The sequence below is a fragment of the Chlorocebus sabaeus genome, chromosome 22, assembly GCF_047675955.1.
Source record: "Chlorocebus sabaeus isolate Y175 chromosome 22, mChlSab1.0.hap1, whole genome shotgun sequence".
Lineage (NCBI taxonomy): Eukaryota > Metazoa > Chordata > Mammalia > Primates > Cercopithecidae > Chlorocebus > Chlorocebus sabaeus.
The window spans coordinates 87,191,673-87,211,566 of NC_132925.1; the positions used below are offsets into that span (position 1 = coordinate 87,191,673).

General features: G+C 42.0%; 1 protein-coding gene across 50 annotated transcripts in view; it reads left to right on the plus strand.

The window, feature by feature from the left end:
- PBRM1 (polybromo 1) overlaps nt 1-19,894 on the plus strand; it is a 145,719-nt gene that overhangs the window by 101,021 nt on the left and 24,804 nt on the right. For all 50 annotated transcript variants that reach the window (XM_038003822.2, XM_038003824.2, XM_038003832.2 and 47 more), the window contains 4 exons: nt 975-1,132; nt 1,862-2,125; nt 9,472-9,617; nt 11,981-12,138. In XM_038003822.2, coding sequence (XP_037859750.1) covers nt 975-1,132; nt 1,862-2,125; nt 9,472-9,617; nt 11,981-12,138 — 726 coding nt within the window. The remainder of the gene's footprint in view (nt 1-974; nt 1,133-1,861; nt 2,126-9,471; nt 9,618-11,980; nt 12,139-19,894) is intronic.

A 19,894-nucleotide genomic window follows, 5' to 3' on the forward strand; every position in this document is an offset into this window, starting at 1 on the left:
TTCGTTCAGTTGATACTTATTAAAAACATACTTTGAGCCAGCCTTTCTGTAGAGTGACAGATTCAAAAGAACAAAAAGTTCATGTTTTTCCCGTGCAAAACTACTCCAGTAAGGAAGATTATGATCAAAAAAGAAATTATTATAGAATGACATGCCTTGGCTTGGCATTTGTTTCCAAAAAGGCTTTCTAGAACAGTTGCCTTTAAATTGAGACATAGAGTATGCATAGAAGTTAATGAAACCAAAAGTTGGTGGAAATGTGATCCAGGCAGTCCAGTTCTTTGAGCTGTTTATCACATGAAATACTTCTGTATTCCTTCACCAGAGAGGTAAATATGTCCTTCAGTAGTATATGTATACCCTTACTACAGTGCATAACTCTAGGTATGGAGCAGGTCTCATCACCTGTCCTCCTCATTATGTATTTTATATGGCTTTTAATATGAAGAAGAGCCTGGGTAACATGGCAAGACCGCTTCTCTAGAAAAAATAAGAAAATTAGCAGGGCATGGTCGCACTTGCTGTGGTCCAGGCAACTTGAGAGGCTGAGGCAGGATGATCACTTGAGCCCAAGAGGTTGAGGGTGGATATATATATGAGGGGGAAAAAGTAGCATGCATTTTTTAGGCCTCATTACACTTTATTATTTTAGAGTATTATTTCTCCTGTGGATAATTATATTAAGAAACTGTAGCTGTAAAAATAAGCACAGTGCTAGGTTCAGATCATGGCAGAATGGATTGATGGTATGTTTCCTAATTTTGCAAAGAATGTGTGATTTCTGAGCTGGACACAGTGACTTATACCTGTAGTCCCAGCTACTCAGGAGGTTGAGGTTGGAGGACCACTTTGGCCCAGGAATTCAAGTACAGCCTGGGCAACATTGTGAGACCCAGTCTCTTAAAAAAAAAAAAGTGATTTCTGTTAACAATGATTTTCTTTCTCTTCCCCCTCCCCCACCCCCCATTTTTGAGGTGAAAAATGGTTGTATGGCTGTTGGTTTTACCGACCAAATGAAACATTCCACCTGGCTACACGAAAATTTCTAGAAAAAGAAGTTTTTAAGAGTGACTATTACAACAAAGTTCCAGTTAGTAAAATTCTAGGCAAGTGTGTGGTCATGTTTGTCAAGGTAAGAAACTCATTAAACCCCAAAGTATCACTCATTCCCTAGGAATAAAATTTTAAAACACAGAAAATATTGATATTTACAAAATTAGGAACTCTGTTTTAAACTATTTTTTCGGCTGTGTCTGTATAGCTATATGTAAAGATTTGGGAAGGAATTAACCTGAACTTGGTTGTGAAAGACAAGTTGCTGCTTACACTATTTGGCTGTAATGCAATTAGGTTAAGTTTTTAATATTGACAGGCTAATTTTTAAGTATGGTGTTTTTTGAAGGATAATCATTACAAATTTTCAGTTTGGTTTTTAGGTAATAATGTGTGCTTTTTGTGTATCTGTCTGATACACACACAGGAGCCCTCTTCAAAGCTTTAAGGAACATTATAGTTATACTAAATGATCATATGTTTTCAAAGAGCAATTGTAAGCTAAATGGAATTATTTGTTTTTATAATTTAAAGGGTGCGTATCTAATCATATGTTTTCAAAGAGTAATTGTAAGCTAAATGGAATTATTTGTTTTTATAATTTAAACGGTGCATATCTAATAAGTCCATTCTGTAGCCAAAGAAATACTTTTAAATCTCTGGTCATTTATTATTTTTTGTTAACTTCCAGAAAGTTGAATCAGTTCAGTTTTTGTTAGGTTGGTTGGTTATTTGCTTTTTTTTTTTTAATTGGTTTTCAGAAAATTCACCTAACTAGTTTTATTCTTATGCCCTCCCCACCCCCCAGGAATACTTTAAATTATGCCCAGAAAACTTCCGAGATGAGGATGTTTTTGTCTGTGAATCACGGTATTCTGCCAAAACCAAATCTTTTAAGAAAATTAAACTGTGGACCATGCCCATCAGTTCAGTTAGGTTTGTCCCTCGGGATGTGCCTCTGCCTGTGGTTCGCGTGGCCTCTGTATTTGCAAATGCAGATAAAGGTGATGATGAGAAGAATACAGACAACTCAGAGGACAGTCGAGCCGAAGACAGTTTTAACTTGGAAAAGGTATGCAGATAATAGCCACACAGAAAAAAATTTTACATCTCAAAACAGCTGTTCCAGAAAATAAATGAATAAAGTATTCAAACTCAAAAAAAGAGCAACAACACAAAACCTTAGCCAAACAGAAAGAAGGAAACTATAACAGAAAGAAATTTACACTTTCAAAACTGTACATTATAATTTAAAAGTAAATCAGGCCAGGTGCATTGGTTCACACCTGTAATCCCAGCATTTTGGGAGGCCAAGGCGGGCAGGTCAGGAGTTCGAGACCAGCCTGACCAACATGGTGAAACCCCATCTCTACTAAAAATGCAAAAAGTAGCTGGGTGTGGTGGTGCGTGCCTGTAATACCAGCTGCCTGGGAGGCTGAGGCAGGAGAACAGCGTGAACCCGGGAGGCGGAGGCTGCAGTGAGCTGAGACCATGCCACTGCACTCCAGCCTGAGCAAGAGTGGGACTCTGTCTCAAAAAAAAAAAAAAAATTTAAAGTAAATCTAAGACCTAATTATTTGACAAGTCCAATTAGATAAACTGCCAACTATCTAATAAACAGGAAAAGAAAGGGGTTAAACTCTGGCACAAAATGTGGAAGAAGGCCGGGTACGGTAGCTCACACCTGTAATCCCAGCACTTTGGGAGGCCGAGGTCAGTGGATTACCTGAGGTCAGGAGTTCGAGACCAGCCTGGCCAACATGGTGAAACCCTGTCTCTACTAAAAATACAAAAAAAAATAGCTCGGTGTGGTGGCGGACGCCTGTAAACCTAACTACTCAGGAGCCTGAGGCAGGAGAATCGCTTGAAGCCAGGAGGTGGAAGTTGCAGTGAGCTGAGATCCTGCTATTGCACTCCAGCCTGGGCAACAAGAGCAAAACTCTGTCTCAAGAAAAAAATAAATAAATAAATGTGAAAGAAATGTAAAGACTATACATTTCTGCTAATAAATTTGAAAACCTGAATAAAATGGCTAATTGTCTAGGATATTACAAATTACCAAAATGGAATCAGGAAGAGATATAATACAGAAATGTACAACAACCTGAAGAAATTTTTTAAAGTATCATAGAACTGACCCCAAAGAGTACTGAGGTCAGACAGTTCCATAGGCGACTTTTTGTTTAAGGGACCTATGATTATTATACTGTTGAAGCTGTTTCAGAGCAGGGAGAACAAGAAATTTCCAGTTCGTTTTGCAAAGCCAGGATAATCTTGATTTCACAACCTGAAAAATAAAAACAAAAAACTGCAACTCAGTGTTATTCGTGTATATTGATGCAAAAATTACTTGGGGAAAAAAAGTAAGTGAAATCAAATTACTTCTTTGAGAACAACATGATCAAGAAGTGGGAATTCATTCTAAGAAAGCAAGAATTGTTCAAAGTTAGGAAAATCTTTAAATTTCATTCATTATTCCATTAGATCAAAGGAAAAAATTATTTGGTAGAGAACCCATCTTGGTTTTTTTAAAAGTCTTTCAATAGGTATCTCCTCTAGTGTAAATTTTTTTTTAATTCATATTTGTGTCTCAGGCTTAAAGCCTATAAAACAAATTCCTTTTTAAAGTTACATACCAGACAAAGGGGCTTACTTTTCTACTGCTTCTTAATATTTTTCTGAAATTAACCAATGTAGTCGGATAAACAAAAGCAGTAAAAATATTGACAATAAAGAAGCAAGAAGACAGTAGTGTTGGCTCATACCTGTAATCCTAGAACTTTGGGAGGCTAGGCAGGTGGATCACTTGAGTCCAGGATTTTGAGACTAGCCTGGGAATCATGGTGAAACCCTATCCCTACAAAAGTACAAAAATTAGCCAGACATAGTGGCACATGCCTGTAGACCCAACTACTTGGACGGTTGAGATGGGGGTATCCCGTGAGCCCAGGAGGTAGAGGCTGCAGTGAACTGTGATTGCACCACTGCACTCCAGCCTGAACAACAGAGCAAGACCGTCTCAAAGAAAAAAAAAAAGCAAGAATACTTTTTTGCAGATAATTGGGGAAAATTAACTGAAAAGGTTTGGAAACAGAAAATTTGGCAAATAGAAATTTTCAAAATCCATATGTAAATGAATAGTCTTCATATATAAACTAATAAGACTTTTGAGGCCAGGGGCTGTGGCTCAAGCCTGTAATCCCAGCACTTTGGGAGGCTGAGATGGGCGGATCACGAGGTCAGGAGATCGAGACCATCCTGGCTAACATGGTGAAACCCCGTCTCTACTAAAAACACAAAAAATGAGCCGGGCGTGGCGGCGGGCGCCTGTAGTCCCAGCTACTTGGGAGGCTGAGGCAGGAGAATGGCATGAACCCGGGAGGCGGAGCTTGCAGTGAGCTGAGATCTGGCCACTGCACTCCAGCCTGGACCACAGAGCGAGACTCCGTCTCAAAAAAAATAAAATAAAAAATAAGACTTTTGAAAGTAAAGTGAAAGTGTTGAATACACTTTAGCAACTGTTAGAAAAATCTTACGGAAGAAAATATCCATTTCACACTAACAACAAAATACATCAAGAAATAACCTTGGCCGGGCGCGGTGGCTCAAGCCTGTAATCCCAGCACTTTGGGAGGCCGAGACGGGCGGATCACGAGGTCAGGAGATCGAGACCATCCTGGCTAATCCGGTGAAACCCCGTCTCTACTAAGAAATACAAAAAACTAGCCGGGCGAGGTGGTGGGCGCCTGTAGTCCCAGCAACTCCGGAGGCTGAGGCAGGAGAATGGCGTAAACCCGGGAGGTGGAGCTTGCAGTCAGCTGAGATCCGGCCACTGCACTCCAGCCTGGGCGACAGAGCGAGACTCCGCCTCAAAAAAAAAAAAAAAAAAAAAACCTTGGCCGGGCACAGTGGCTCAAGCCTGTAATCCCAGCACTTTGGGAGGCCGAGACGGGCGGATCACGAGGTCGGGAGATCGAGACCATTCTGGCTAACACGGTGAAACCCCGTCTCTACTGAAAAATACAAAAAACTAGCCGGGCCAGGTGGCGGGCGCCTGTAGTCCCAGCTACTAGGGAGGCTGAGGCAGGAGAATGGCGTAAACCTGGGAGGCGGAGCTTGCTGTGAGCTGAGATCCGGCCACTGCGCCCCAGCCTGGGCGACAGAGCGAGACTCTGTCTCAAAAAAAAAAAAGAAAAAGAAAAAGAAAGAACCTTAACAAGCAATATATAGAACCTCTAGGAAAAGAATTTACTGAAGGACATAAAAGACTTGCATAGATTGGTTTTGAAACTTGACAAAATTATTCTAGCATTCTTGTTAAGAATAAATATGACAGTCTCCAGAAAAGAAGGGGGGGAAAAGGGTATGAAAGAGAGCTTTGCCCTTTGACAGTGAACTGAGGGATTTTTTTTTTAATTTAAAAATTAGAGCTTTCCCCTGCCAGATGTATAACATTTTATAAAACTACAGTTAAAAAACAAAATTAAAGCCCAGTACAGTGTCATACGCCTGTAATCCCAGCATTTTGAGATGCCAAGACAAGTAGATCAGTTGAACCCAGGAGTTTCAGACCACCCTGGGCAACATAGCAAGACCTTGCCTCTACAGAAAATTTTTAGAATTTTATTTAATTTAGAAAACAGTTACTTACCTGTAATTTTTTTCAATAATAAACTTGGAATAGAGGATTTTCTGTGCATTATAGAAAACCATTGATCATTGTATTGATTTATGATTGAAAATACAAGGTTAATAAAACAGTCTAGGGACTACTGTGTCTAATACACAAAGAGCTCTTTAGGGTCTGGGGGGAAGAAGGTAGCACTACAAAAATGAGCAGAGGCCCAAATAGATAATTTACAGAAAGAAGGCAGCAAAAACCATGTATTAGTTAACCTAACAGTTTGTATAATACCTAACAGGATGGCAAAAGTTGAAAAGACTGATAGTATGTGGTACAGGATGAGACCACACACTTTTCTCCTATTGGTGTCTTTTTTTTTTTTTTTTTTTTTTTTTGAGATGGAGTCTCACTGTTGCCCAGGCTGAAGTACAGTGGTGTGATCTCAGCTCACTGCAACCTCCACCTCTTGGGTTCAAGTGATTCTGCTGCCTCACCCTTCTGAGTAGCTGGGATTGCAGGCGTGCACCACCATGCCCTGCTAATTTTTGTATTTTTCATAGAGATAAGATTTCATCATGTTGGCCAGGCTGGTCACAAACTCCTGACCTCTGATGATCTGCCTGCCTTGGCCTCCCAAAGTGCTGGTATTACAGGCGTGAGCCACCACCCCCGGCCTTTTTTTTGTTTTGTTTTTAGAGACAGAGTCTCGCTTTGTCCCCTAGGCTGGAGTTCAGTGGCTCAATCTAGGCTCACTGCAAGCTCCAACTCCCGGGTTCACACCATTGTCCTGCCTCAGCCTCCCAAGTAGCTGGAACTACAGGCACCTGCCACCACGCCCGGCTAATTTTATGTATTTTTAGTACAGACGGGGTTTCACCGTGTTAGCCAGGATGGTCTCAATCTCCTGACCTCGATCCACCCGCCTCAGCCTCCCAAACTGCTGGGATTACAGGTGTGAGCCACCATGCCCGGCCCAGTGTCTTGGACCCAGCAGTTTGATGGCAAAGAATAGGCTCCAGCGGTAGTACTCAAACCCGTGCTCCAAAAGATTCTCCTTAAGAGGCGACGTCATGGGGCCGGGAAAGAATGTGATACTTTTTGTATTTTATCAGTATGGGAAAGTGTGGGAATCATAAAATAATTTATTTTAAAAGAATTACCTGGCTGGGAGCAGTGGCTAACACCTGTAATCCCAGCACTTTGGGAGGCCGAGGAGGTTGGCTTGGTGGCAGGTACCTATAATCCCAGCTACTTGGGAGGCTGAGGCAGGAGAATCACTTGAACCCAGGAAGTGGAGGCTGCAGTGAGCTGAAATCACGCCACTGCCTTCCGGCCTAGGTAACAGAGCGAGACTCCGTCTCAAAAAACAAAAAAAATTACCAGTGGAAGTCAGCATGATAATTAACTTAGATTCCTTATCTGGTATTTAGAAGTCTCTAGGAACTCTTTATATGAATTACTTGGTCTTTTTGGTCTCATAACTTTATTTCAATATTACATGAACAAGACACGTCATTCAGGAACTTTTTTTTTTTTTTTTTTTGAAACGGAGTCTCACTCTGTCGCCCAGGCTGAAGTGCAGTGGCACAATCTCAGCACACTGTAGCCTCCACCTCCCAGGTTCAAGTGATTCTCCTGTCTTAGCCTCCCGAGTAGCTGGGACCACAGGCACCCGCCACCTCGCCTGGCTAGTTTTTTGTATTTTTTAGTAGAGATGGGGTTTCACCGTGTTAGCCAGGATGGTCTCGATCTCTTGACCTCGTGATCCGCCTGTCTCGGCCTCCCAAAGTGCTGGGATTACAGGCTTGAGCCACCGCGCCCGGCCCCCTTGTTCTTAATGATTTTCCAAGAATACCATTTCAGTATCACATTTGAAGTCATAAAGATCAGAATGTTAAATTATTTGGACATTGTAAAGGAAGAATTTTTTTTTAAGCGTGAAGTTTGAAGTATTCTCAGAAAGATGCTATAGAAAACTTGGAGGCTTTGGAGTTTCCTCAGCTTATGTATGTTTTGGAGTTGATATATTTATAACATCTAACCTTGTGCCCATTATCAGCTAGGTTCTCAGTAAATTATGGTTCTTCTTTAATGGTAAAGAAGATGGTTCTTCCGTTAAGTGGTTTTTATGAGTCAGGCATTTTTCTATGTACATGAGCACTTAATGTCACTTAAGCTTCCTAAACAACCCTATCTGGTGGCCACACTGTCATTATCTTCATTTTACAAATGAGGAAACTAAGACATAAGAGGTCAAGTAATTTGCCCAAGGTCATAGCAGTCATTAGATGACCAGATGCTGTAATTATTAGAAAACAGAGCGTGTTTATATCACAGAGGCTATGCTATTCCTTTCCATGTTGGAATAAATCAAAATAGTAAAAATTGTAATATCAGTTGTATTTTGTGGTTTGTTTTCTTTTGTTTGAGACAGGGTCTCATTCTGTTTCCCAGGCTGGAGTACAGTGGCAAGATCTCAGCTCACTGTGGACACCAATTTCCAGGCCCAAGCAGTCCTCCTACCTCAGCTCCCAAGTAGCTCTGAATACAGGTGCACGTCACCAAACACAGCAAATTTTTTTTTTTTTTTTTGAGACTGAGTCTCGCTGTGTCACCCAGGCTGGAGTGCAGTGGCCGGATCTCAGCTCACTGCAAGCTCCGCCTCCTGGGTTTACGCCATTCTCCTGCCTCAGCCTCCCGAGTAGCTGGGACTACAGGCGCCTGCCACCTTGCCTGGCTAGTGTTTTGTATTTTTTAGTAGAGACAGGGTTTCACTGGATTAGCCAGGATGGTCTCAATCTCCTGACCTCGTGATCCGCCCGTCTCAGCCTCCCAAAGTGCTGGGATTATGGGCTTGAGCCACCACACCTGGCCTACACAGCTAATTTTTCAATTTTTTTGGAAATGAGGTCTCACTGTATTGCCCAGGCTGGTCTTGAACTCCTGGCTCAAGCAATCCTCCCACCTTGTCCTCACAGTGTGCTGGAGTTATGACATAAGCCACTGTACCTGGCCTAAATCTATCAATTGTTAATGTTAAGACATTAAGGGAGCCCAGTAAATGTGATAGAGAGGAAGCTCGTGTAGAATTTGCCCCTTACACTGTAGTAATGCATGAATGAGTCTGCTTTTAAATACCGATAAATCCTCTCCAGTTTTTTTGTTTGTTCGTTTGTTTCTAAAGGCAATGGGAATTGAGAGCAGGAGGGAGACAGGATAAAAGCATCTTAGGATAAGATTTTTTAATGAAAATTAACTAGAAATTTAAAATAAAATAGATACTTGTTAATACTTTATTTCAGTAATTGAATTTTTTTGTTTCCTAGCCTCCTTCAAAGTTTCTGTTTTTGTATTTTTGTTTGTTTGTTTTAATTTACTTACTTTTTTTTTTTTGAGACAGGGCCTTGCTCTGTCGCCCAGGCTGGAGTACAATGGCGTGATCCTAGCTCACTGTAACCTCGACCTCCTGAGCTCAAGTGATTTACCCACCTCAGTCTCCTGAGTAGCTGGGACTACAGGCATGCGCTACCATGCCTGACTAATTTTTTATTTTAATTTCTTTTTTTAGTTGAGACAAGGTCTCACTGTGTTGCCCAAACTGGTCTCAAACTCTTGGGCTCAAGTGATCATCCTGCCTTGGTCTCCCAAAATGCTGGAATTACAGGTGTGAGCCACGTAACCAATGGTTGTTTTTTCTTTTAAGTTAATGTGAAAGAAAAGTCTGCTTTCGTTTCTTACCTTCTGTATTCCTTGATTATCAGCTACCCTTCTTCAGCCAGTTTTCTTTACAACAGGAAAAGGAAGATGTCCCTGTGGAAATGTCCAATGGTGAACCAGGGTGCCACTACTTTGAGCAGCTCCATTACAATGACATGTGGCTGAAGGTTGGCGACTGTGTCTTCATCAAGTCCCATGGCCTGGTGCGTCCTCGTGTGGGCAGGTGAGTGTCGTTGAAATAGGGAAGATGAGGTTGAATCTGAGAAATTTGGAACCAGTAGAAATTAATCACCCTTTGGATGAAGACAAAAGTCCTTCCCCTGGTAGTTTTTCTAGCTGCTTCTCACACCACATTCCCCTCCAACCACACTTTCTTCTTTAAATTATCCCTATGGGCTCTTTTCTTTTCTTCCACTATTTACAGAACTCTCAGCTCAGAAATCTCCCTGCCTACTTCAATGGTAAACTCCTTTACCATACATTTGAAGTAACACTTCCTTAAAAGGAAGTCTTTCCTGTTCACTGCAGAGTGGTTAAGTCTCCCTGTTGCGCACTCTCAAAGCACCACATATTTCCTTCTCCTTAGCATATATGTCACATATTGGTGTTCATTATGTTATTGTCAGGTTTCACCCTTGCAATCCCTGCTCAAATCATAGTGCATGAAACATAGTAAGGGCTCAGATATTTGATGAACAAGTAAATGATAAAAGGATGACAGTATGGTTGGATGGCAAACACAACAGAGTCTGGTATCAGGTTGGGTAGGAGAGGATAGTGATTACGAACAGTAGTTCATTCCCTAAGTCCCAGCTCTATTAGTTGTATGTCCTTAGGTGAATGATTTACCCCTCTGGGCTTCAGTTTCCTTTTCATATCTGTTCATCATTCGGTAAGCATTTATTATACCTACTGTTTACCAAGCTCTGAGGATACATTAGTTAATGAAACAGACAAATATTCTTAGTCCTGGGGAGCTTTTTTCTAGTGTGAAGACAAACAATAAACATCTTGAATAAGTAAAGTATATAGTATGTTAGATCATGATACATGCTATAGAAAAAATAGAGCAGAACAAGGGGAGAAGAGGGTCCCATGGTCAGAGCAGGGATAATGGTTTATATAGGCCTCACTGAGAAGTTGGCAGCTGAACCAACACTTGAAGAAACTGAGAAAGTGAATAATGTGAATATACAGGGAGAAAAGATTCCAGGAAGTGGGAACAGCCAGTATAAACACCTGAGGAGAAGCATGCCAGGCCTGTTTGTTGCTAGGAGAGTGAGCCATTCATGAGTTAGTAAGAGATAAGTGCCAGGGGTAGGGTGCATATCACATAGGGCCTCAGAGACCATTATAGGGATTTGGGCTTTTAACTGAGTTACATGGAGTGCCATCTGATTGTTTCAAGCGCAGAGTGACATTTGATTTAGATCTTAATAGGATTGCTCTGCCTATTGGTTGTTGAGAATAGACGGTAAAAAGTCAAGGTAGAGGCAAGGAGATCCACCACCTAGGATGCTATTGCAATAATCCAGGCAAGAACGATCATGCTTCAGACCAGGGTGGTTGCAAAAGATAGTATTTTGGAGGTCAGATTAATAGTATTCTTGATAAATGGAGTGTGGGGTCTGAGAAAGATAAAAAAAAGTCAAGGGTGATTCCCGTATGTAAGCCTGAGAAACTGGAAGGGTGCAGTTACCATTAACCAAAATAAGTGTGATACTTCATGTCAGGAATCACGATAATATGGAGCAATAATAATGTCAACTCTATGGGTTAGTTGTCAATAATAATAACTTTCATCAAATTCTCAAGGGGTGAAGGGGCACTAGATCCCTTTTTTTTTTTTTTTTTTTTTTTTTTGAGACAGTATCTGGTTCTGTCACCTAGGCTGGAGTGCAGTGGCATGATCTCAGCTCACTGCAACATCCACCTCCTGGGCTCAAGCCATCTTCCCACCTCAGCCTCCCAAGTAGCTGGGACTATAGGTGCATACTGCCACGGCTAGCTCATTTTTGTATTTTTGGTGGAGATGGGGTTTCACCGTGTTGCCCAGGCTGGTCTTGAACTGCTGAGTGATTTGCCCACCTTGGCCTACCAAAGTGCTGGGATTACAGGTGTGAGCCACTGTGCCCAGCAAGGGGTATTAGATCTTGACCTTCAAAAAGATTATAAACCACTGTCTTAAAGGAATGTCTGCCACTCATGTGATCTGACCCCAAATATTGATGGTTTATGTCTTCGTTTGGTTCACAAGTCCAATGACAAATCTTAGTTCTGTTTTCATCATGAACATCTCAGGAAGAAAACCTGATCATTAGATGAAGCTATTAAGTTTTGTGCCTTGATATTACGTTAAAATTTTTTTTTTCGCTTGGACAAATAGCCAAAGGTTCCTTTCTCTTTTTCTAAGTATCTTTTCATGTGTTTAATGAGGGAAAAATTAATGAAGTTGTCTTACCAAAACAGCCAGTGAAACTCCTCTGAATGGTACACATTACTAACTTTTTGGTTAATGGAATTTTTGTTAGATTAATCCTTCAAGAAGGAAACTATTTTAATGTAATTTATATTTTTCTCCCCAAGAATTGAAAAAGTATGGGTTCGAGATGGAGCTGCATATTTTTATGGCCCCATCTTCATTCACCCAGAAGAAACGGAGCATGAGCCCACAAAAATGTTCTACAAAAAAGAAGTATTTCTGAGTAATCTGGAAGAAACCTGCCCCATGACATGTATTCTCGGTAGGTATTTGTGCTTTTTGATTTAATAGTGTTTATTCCATCAAAATTGATTGAATACTACTTCTGTGCTAGACACTGTCCTAGGTGTTAGGTATACAGCAGTGCCCAAATCTAAATCTCTGTTCTCTTATGTTGGGGCAGAGGTTGGGGAGTCAGTAAATAAATTAAAAAATAAATGTATAGAATATCAGGTGGTAATTAGGGCACAACCAAACCTCTCACCTCAGCCTTCTGAGTAGCTGGGATGATAGGCATGCCACCACCGCACTGAGCTAATTTTTGAAGTATAGTTTTCCTAGATACAGAATTCTCCATTGATAGATTTTTTGTTCATGTCTTTCATCAAGTTTGGGGAGTTTTTGGCCATTTCTTCAAATATTCTTTCTGCTCCTTTCTCTGCTTCCTTCTGGAACTCCCATTATACTTACGTTGGTACATTTAATGGTACCTCACAGGTCTCTCAGACTCTTCATTTTTCTTTACCTTTTTTTCCTTTCTGCTCCTCAGACTGGATAACTTCAGATGACCTGTCTTCAGGTGCCTTCATTCTCTGCCTCCTCAAATCTTCTGTTGAACCCTTCTAATAAATTTTTCGTTTCAGTTACTGTACTTTTCAGCCCCAAAATTTAGTTTTTATAATTTGTCTCTTCATTTATATTCAGTATTTGCTATGACATTTTACTGGTTTCCTTTAGACCTTTGAGTATATTTAAGACAGTTGATTTAAGGCCAGGCACAATGGCTCACACCTGTAATCCCAGCACTTTGGGAGGCCAAGGCGGGTGGATCACCTAAGGTCGAGAGTTTGAGAACAGCCTGCCAACATGGTGAAACCTTGTCTCTGCTAAGAAAAAAAAAAAAAATTAGCTGGTCATGGTGGCACATGTCTGTAATCCCAGTTACTGTGGAGGCTGAGGCAGAGGCAGAGGCTGCAGTGAGCCAGGATCATGCCACTGCACTCTAGCCTGGATGACAGAGCGAGACTGTCTCAAAAAAAAAAAAGACAATTGATTTAAAGTCTTTATTTAGTAAGTCCAGTGTCTGGAATTTCTCAGGAACAATTTCTGTTCATTTTGTTCTTTCCTATGAATGGGCTGTACCTTCTTGTTTCTTTACATGCCTGATAATTTTTTGTTGAAAACTGCTCATTTTGGGTATTGTAATGTGATAACTCTGGAAACCAGATTCTCCCCGTCCTCAGGCTTTGTTCCTACTACTTGTTATAGGTTATGGTTGTTTGTTCAGTGACTCTTCTAAACTTTTGTTTGTTTGTTTGTTTTAAAGATTGTATTTTTGGCTGGGCACAGTGGCTCACGCCTTTAATCCCAGCACTTTGGGAGGCTGACATGGGCGGATCGCTTGAGCTCAGGAGTTCGAGACCAGCCTGGGCAACATGGCGAAACCCTGTCTCTACAAAATATACAAAAATTATCGAGGTGTGGTGGTCTATACCCATGGTCCCAGCTACTCAGGAGGCTGAGGTGGTAGGATCACCTGAGCCCAGGGAGGTCAAGACTGCAGTGAGCCATGATCATGCCACTGCACTTCAGCCTGGGCAACAGAGTGAGACCCTGTCTCAAAAAATAAAAGATTGTTGTTGTTGTTATTGTATGTGGTTACTATAGTCTCTGTTCTGTAAGTGATTTGACAGAGGTTTTCGTAAATACTTGAGCCAATAAAACCACAAAACTCCCAGTCTTCACAGCTGACTTTTCTGTGTATGGTGGAGCACACCTTCAACACTCAGCCATGCAGATTACAACTCTGCTTTGCCTTTACTTCCTACTTGTGCAGAGCTTGAAAGTCAGCCAGAAATGAGATCTTAGGGCCTTCTTAGGTCCTTTCTGAGCAGGTACGCTATTGTTGGCATGTGTATGGCCTTCTAGGCTCCCAGGAATGTGTGGAAACTTTTCAAAACCCTATTCCCCAAAGCATCTCACTCCCCATCTTTTCCTCTGAGGCCTTTTGTCCTATCTGCTGTTGGCCCCAACTGATACCCTTTGTCCCAACTGGCAACAGCTGGTTCATTTGACTTTAAATGTGCTGTGATTTGAATGTTTGTGCCCTCTTCAAAATTCATGAGTTAAAATGTAATCCCTAGTGCAACAATGTTGGAAAGTGGGGCCTTTTAGGAGATGTTTAGGTCATGAGGGCTCGTCCTCATGAATACAATATTGCTTTTATAAAAAGGGCTCATGGCCGGGTGCGGTGGCTCAGGCCTGTAATCCCAGCACTTTGGGAGGCCAAGGCAGGCGGATCACAAGGTCAGGAGATCGAGACCATCCTGGCTAACACGGTGAAACCCTGTCTCTAGTGAAAATACAAAAAATTAGCCAGGCGTGGTGGCGGGTGCCTGTAGTACCAGCTACTTGGGAGGCTGAGGCAGGAGAATGGCGTGAACCCAGGAGGCGGAACTTGTAGTGAGCTGAGACTGCGCCACTGCACTCCAGCCTAGGTGACAGAGAGACTCTGTCTCAAAAAGAAGGGGGCTCATGTAAATGGGTCTACTCTGTCTGAATGGATTTGTTGTCTCTTACACTCTTGTCCTCTGCCTTCTGCCATATGATGACATAGCAAGAAAGCCCTTGCCAGATGCTGGCGCCTTTATCTTGTATTTTCCAGCCTCCAGAACAGTGAGAAAACTGTTCTTTATAAATTACCCAGTCTGTGGTATTCTGTTACAGCAGCACAAATAGACTAAGACAAAATGTTTTTGACAAAAGAACTTTAGACACTTCTCCACCCTGAGAGAATTCCCGGTTAAGCAAAATAAAGGCAAGCACTTTGCATTAGTGTTTAGAAAGCTGCCTGACAGGTCAAAACAGATGACCACAGTTCTTTGGGCATAGAGCTGTTTTGCTTCCTCTATCACCACAATCTTACACCAGGAATAGAGGCTGCCGTCTTCAAGGCTGCCACTGAGACAGAAGGTAAGGGATGGAGTGAGGATAAGTTAAAATGCCACAAAGCTCTCCTGCCAAGTTTCAGTCACTTTTTTAAATTAAGCATTTGCTCGGTTGCTGTAAACCTTGACTATCTTACAGAGTTCCAATAACATTTATTCTGCTTTTTTCACTGTTTCTTTGAAGGAATGTCCCTTAGAGCTCACTACTCCTCCATTTTCACTGACATAACTTGGAGTAATTTCTTTCTAAAGATGCCTGTTAGAATGTGTTACATTCTGGGCCGGGCACGGTGGCTCAAGCCTGTAATCCCAGCACTTTGGGAGGCCGAGACGGGCGGATCACGAGGTCAGGAGATCGAGACCATCCTGGCTAACCCGGTGAAACCCCGTCTCTACTAAAAAAATACAAAAAAACTAGCCGGGCGCGGTGGCGGGCGCCTGTAGTCCCAGCTACTCAGGAGGCTGAGGCAGGAGAATGGCGTGAACCCGGGAGGCGGAGCTTGCAGTGAACCGAGATCGTGCCACTGCACTCCAGCTTGGGGGACAGATCGAGACTCAGTCTCAAAAAAAAAAAAAAAAAAAAAAGAACGTGTTACATTCTGGCCAGGCACGGTGGCTCATGCCTGTAATCCCAGCACTTTGGGAGTTTAGGCGGGCAGATCACCTGAGATCAGGAGTTAGAGACCAGCCTGGTCAACGTGGTCAACTTCACCTTGGCCAGGCGTGGTGGCTCATGCCTGTGATCCCAGCACTTTGGGAGGCCGAGGTGGGCAGATCATGAGGTCAGGAGTTCAAGATCAGCCTGGCCAATACAGTGAAACCCCGTCTCTACTAAAAATACAAAAATTAGCCAGGCGTGGTGATGTGCACCTATAATCCCAGCTACTAGGGAGGCTGAGGCAGGAGAATCGTTTGAACCCGAGAGGTGAAGGTTGTAGTAAGCCGAGATCAAGCCACTGCACTCCAGCCTGGGTGACAGAGCAAGACTCTATGTAACAAAAAAAAAAAAAAAAAAAGAAAAGAAAGAAAATGTGTTGCATTCTACAGTTTATATACCAGTTTTATATCCAGGATCTCATTTAATTATCAACATGACCCTGAAAGAAAGATGCTGATATTGTCAGAAAGGTGAAGTTACTACCCAAGGAGTGGGCCAGAACTAAAACCTAGGTTGTCTTTTGAGAATTAAAGGAGGTGCCAGCAATATTAGGTAGGATAACAGGCATACAATGAAATATAAGTAACTTCATCTTGAGATAAAACCCAAAAGAAAATACATCTTGTAATCACAAAGTGGGATTTCAGCCTAGCTTGTGGAATTCACTGTTCCCAGCCTCCAGGGAAAAAGGGTTTTGTTATACAAGCTTTGTATTAACTATACACACTATTAAATGTAAATCATATTTTTGTACTTTTTTGTCTCTGAAATAGAAGTTTTGAAGATAATTAGATGAGGTATCATTTTTTCATCTTCCGTTACATACGCAGAAGGAGACAATCCTGTTTTTCCAGCGGTTATGTTCTTTTTTCAGTTTTGTTGAAGATCTGTTTTCATTAACTTAAACAGTAATCAAGCCAGGCACAGTGGCTCACACCTGTAATCCCAGCACTTTGGGAGGCTGAGGCAGGTGGATCACTTGAGATCAGGAGTTCAAGACCAGCCGGTCCAACATGGTAAAACTCCATCTCTACTAAAAATACAGAAAAATTAGTCAGCTGTGGTAGCGCATGCCTATCCCAGCTACTCAGGAGGCTGAGGGAGGAGAATCGCTTTAACTTGTGAGGGAGAGGTTGCAGTGAGCCGAGATCACTCCGCTGGACTCCAGCCTGAGTGACAGGGTGAGACTCCGTCTCAAAAAAAAAAGAACTTAAACAGTAATCAGATGGCCACATCTGGCAGATGGTACCTCTACCCTTAACCCCTTAGATGATAAAATTTCCAGGAACCTGGGCTCTTGAAACATGCCAATTCCTAATTTATTTGCAGGTTTTGTTCCCTTCACAGTAGATTTTTATAACGTTTCATTAATTTAAAAACTGTCCTTAGTAAGGCAAGGAAAATAAAAGATCTAAAGATTTGAAAGGATAAACAAAAGGGCCATTTTTTTTCAAAATCCAAGAGATATTCAGATAAACTATTAAAATTAGTAAATGAAAATATGAAGTAGTTTTTTGTTGTTTTTTTTTTTGAGACAAGATCTCGCTTTGTTATCCAGATTGGAATGCAATGGTACAATCATAACTCACTGCAGCCTCCAACTCCTAGGTGCAAGCAATTCTCGCATCTCAGCCTTCCAAGTAGCTGGGACTATAGGGATGTACCACCACTCCCAGCTAATTTTTTTTTTTTTAATTTATTTTTTGTGGAGATGAGGTCTCCCTGTTTCCCAGGCTGCTCTCAAACTCTTGGCCTCAAGCATCCTCCCTGCTCAGCCGCCCCAAAAGTGCTGGGATTATAGGCGTGATCCACCTTACCTGGCCCCAGTATTTCTATTTCTGTATCCATATCCCATCAGTGAGCAATTAGAAAATTATTACCATTTGCATTCAATACCTAGGAATATATATATATATATATATATTTTTTTTTTTTTAAGATGGAGTTTCCCTCTTGTTGCCCAGGCTGGAGTGCAATGGTGCAATCTCAGTTCACCGCAACTTCCACCTCCCGGGTTCAAGCTATTCCCCTGCCTCAGCCTCCTGAGTAGCTGGTACTACAGGCATGTGCCACCACACCAGGATAATTGTTTTTTAGTAGAGACGGGGTTTCACCATGTTGGCCAGGATGGTCTTGGTCTCCCGACCTCGTGATCTGCCGGCCTCAGCCTCCCAAAGTGCTGGGATTACAGGCGTGAGCCACTGCGCCTGGCCAATCCTTTTTTTCTTTTTGAGATGGAGTCTCACTCTGTTGCCCAGGCTGGAGTGCTCGGCTCACTGCAACCTCTGCCTCCTGGGTTCAAGCGATTCTCCTGCCTCAGCCTCCCTAGCAGCTGGGACTCCAGGCATGTGCCACCATGCCCAGCTAATTTTTGTATATTTAGTAGAGACGGGGTTTCACCATGTTGGCCAGGATGGTCTTGATCTCTTGACCTCGTGAGGTGCCCGCCTCGGCCTCCCAAAGTGCTAAAATTACAGGGGTGAGCCATGGTGCCCGGCCAAGAATAAATCTTTAAAAGATAGCCAACGTGGTGGCTCACGTCTGTAGTCCAAACACTTTGAGAGGCCAAGGTGGGAGAGTCGCTTCAGACCAGGAGTTCAAGACCAGCCTGGACAACAGAATGAAACTCTTTCTACCAAAAAAAAAAAAACAAAGAAGCAAAGATGTGTAGGGTACCTGCACATGCACGTGTGCACATGCACACACACACACACAACTATAAGAAAATTATTGAGAAATTGAAGACATAAATATATGAAAGTTATCCATCATATTTATAGCTGGAAAATTCAATATTATAAAGATATCAGTTCCCCCCAAATTGATCTGTTGGTTCATTGCAGTTCCAATCAAAATCCAGCAGGTCTTGATAATTTTTTAATACTTTATTAAATGAAGTTTTCTAAACTTTCGTCTTTTCCCTGTCTTTCGGGGGGTTGGTCGGAGCCCCAAGTCAGGACACACAGATACCACCTCCATTCCAAAGCCACGAATCACTTTTACTCTGGTTGTCAACAGAATTATTATTTTTTCCTAATGTCTATTTTTCCTTCGATAAAATATGGAAAATTGTAATTATCCCTTTTCTGAATTAAAAGGCCTTTGAATTATGTAAATAAAGTGCTGTGTAAGTTCAAAGCAGTGATAGTAATTGTAGCTATTTTAAGCTTTGGAAATATTTCTGACCTGTTTTTCATGTACATGTTCTTTTATTTTATTTTATTTTATTTTTGAGACAGTCTCGCTCTGTCGCCCAGGCTGGAGTGCAGTGGCCGGATCTCAGCTCACTGCAAGCTCTGCCTCCCGGGTTTACGCCATTCTCCTGCCTCAGCCTCCCAAGTAGCTGGGACTACAGGCGCCCGCCACCTCGCCCGGCTAGTTTTTTTGTATTTTTTAGTAGAGATGGGGTTTCACCGTGTTCCCCAGGATGGTCTTGATCTCCTGACCTTGTGATCCGCCCGTCTCGGCCTCCCAAAGTGCTGGGATTACAGGCTTGAGCCACCGTGCCCAGCCCATGTACATATTTAATAAGTTGTTAGCTATGAACATTCCTGTTAAGGTCAAGAGCAAACTAGGGATGTTCTGGCTGGGTGCGATGGCTCATACCTGTAATCCCAGCACTTTGAGAGGCCAAGGTGGGCGGATCACCTGAGGTCAGGAATTCGAGACCAGCCTGGTCAACATGGTGAAATTCCATCTCTACTAAAAATATAAAAATTAGCTGGGTGTGGTGGCGGGTGCCTTTAACCCCAGCTACTGGGGAGGCTGAAGCAAGAGAATCACTTGAACTCGGGAGGTGGAGGTTGCAATGAGCCAAGATTGAGCCACTACACTGCAGCCTAGCAACAGAGCAAGACTCTGTCTCAGAAAAAAAAAAGAAACAAAATAGGGGTGTCCTTATCACACTTACTTAACATTGTTCTAGAGGTATTAGCCAGTGGAGTTTGAAGAAACAGAAGTCTAAAATAAGAAAAGTAAGGAGGTGAAAAATCAAGAGCATCAACTTAAGAAATCATGGCGAACAGTAAGAGAAGTAAGATGATTGAATATAAATAAATAACAAATCTATTATCTTAAAAGATTCAGTACTAGTAAGATAAAATACCTTAGATAAACTTAACAAGATATATGCCACATCTGTATGAAAAAACTTTTAAAATGTTATTGAACGAATGCTTGAACAAACTGCAAAG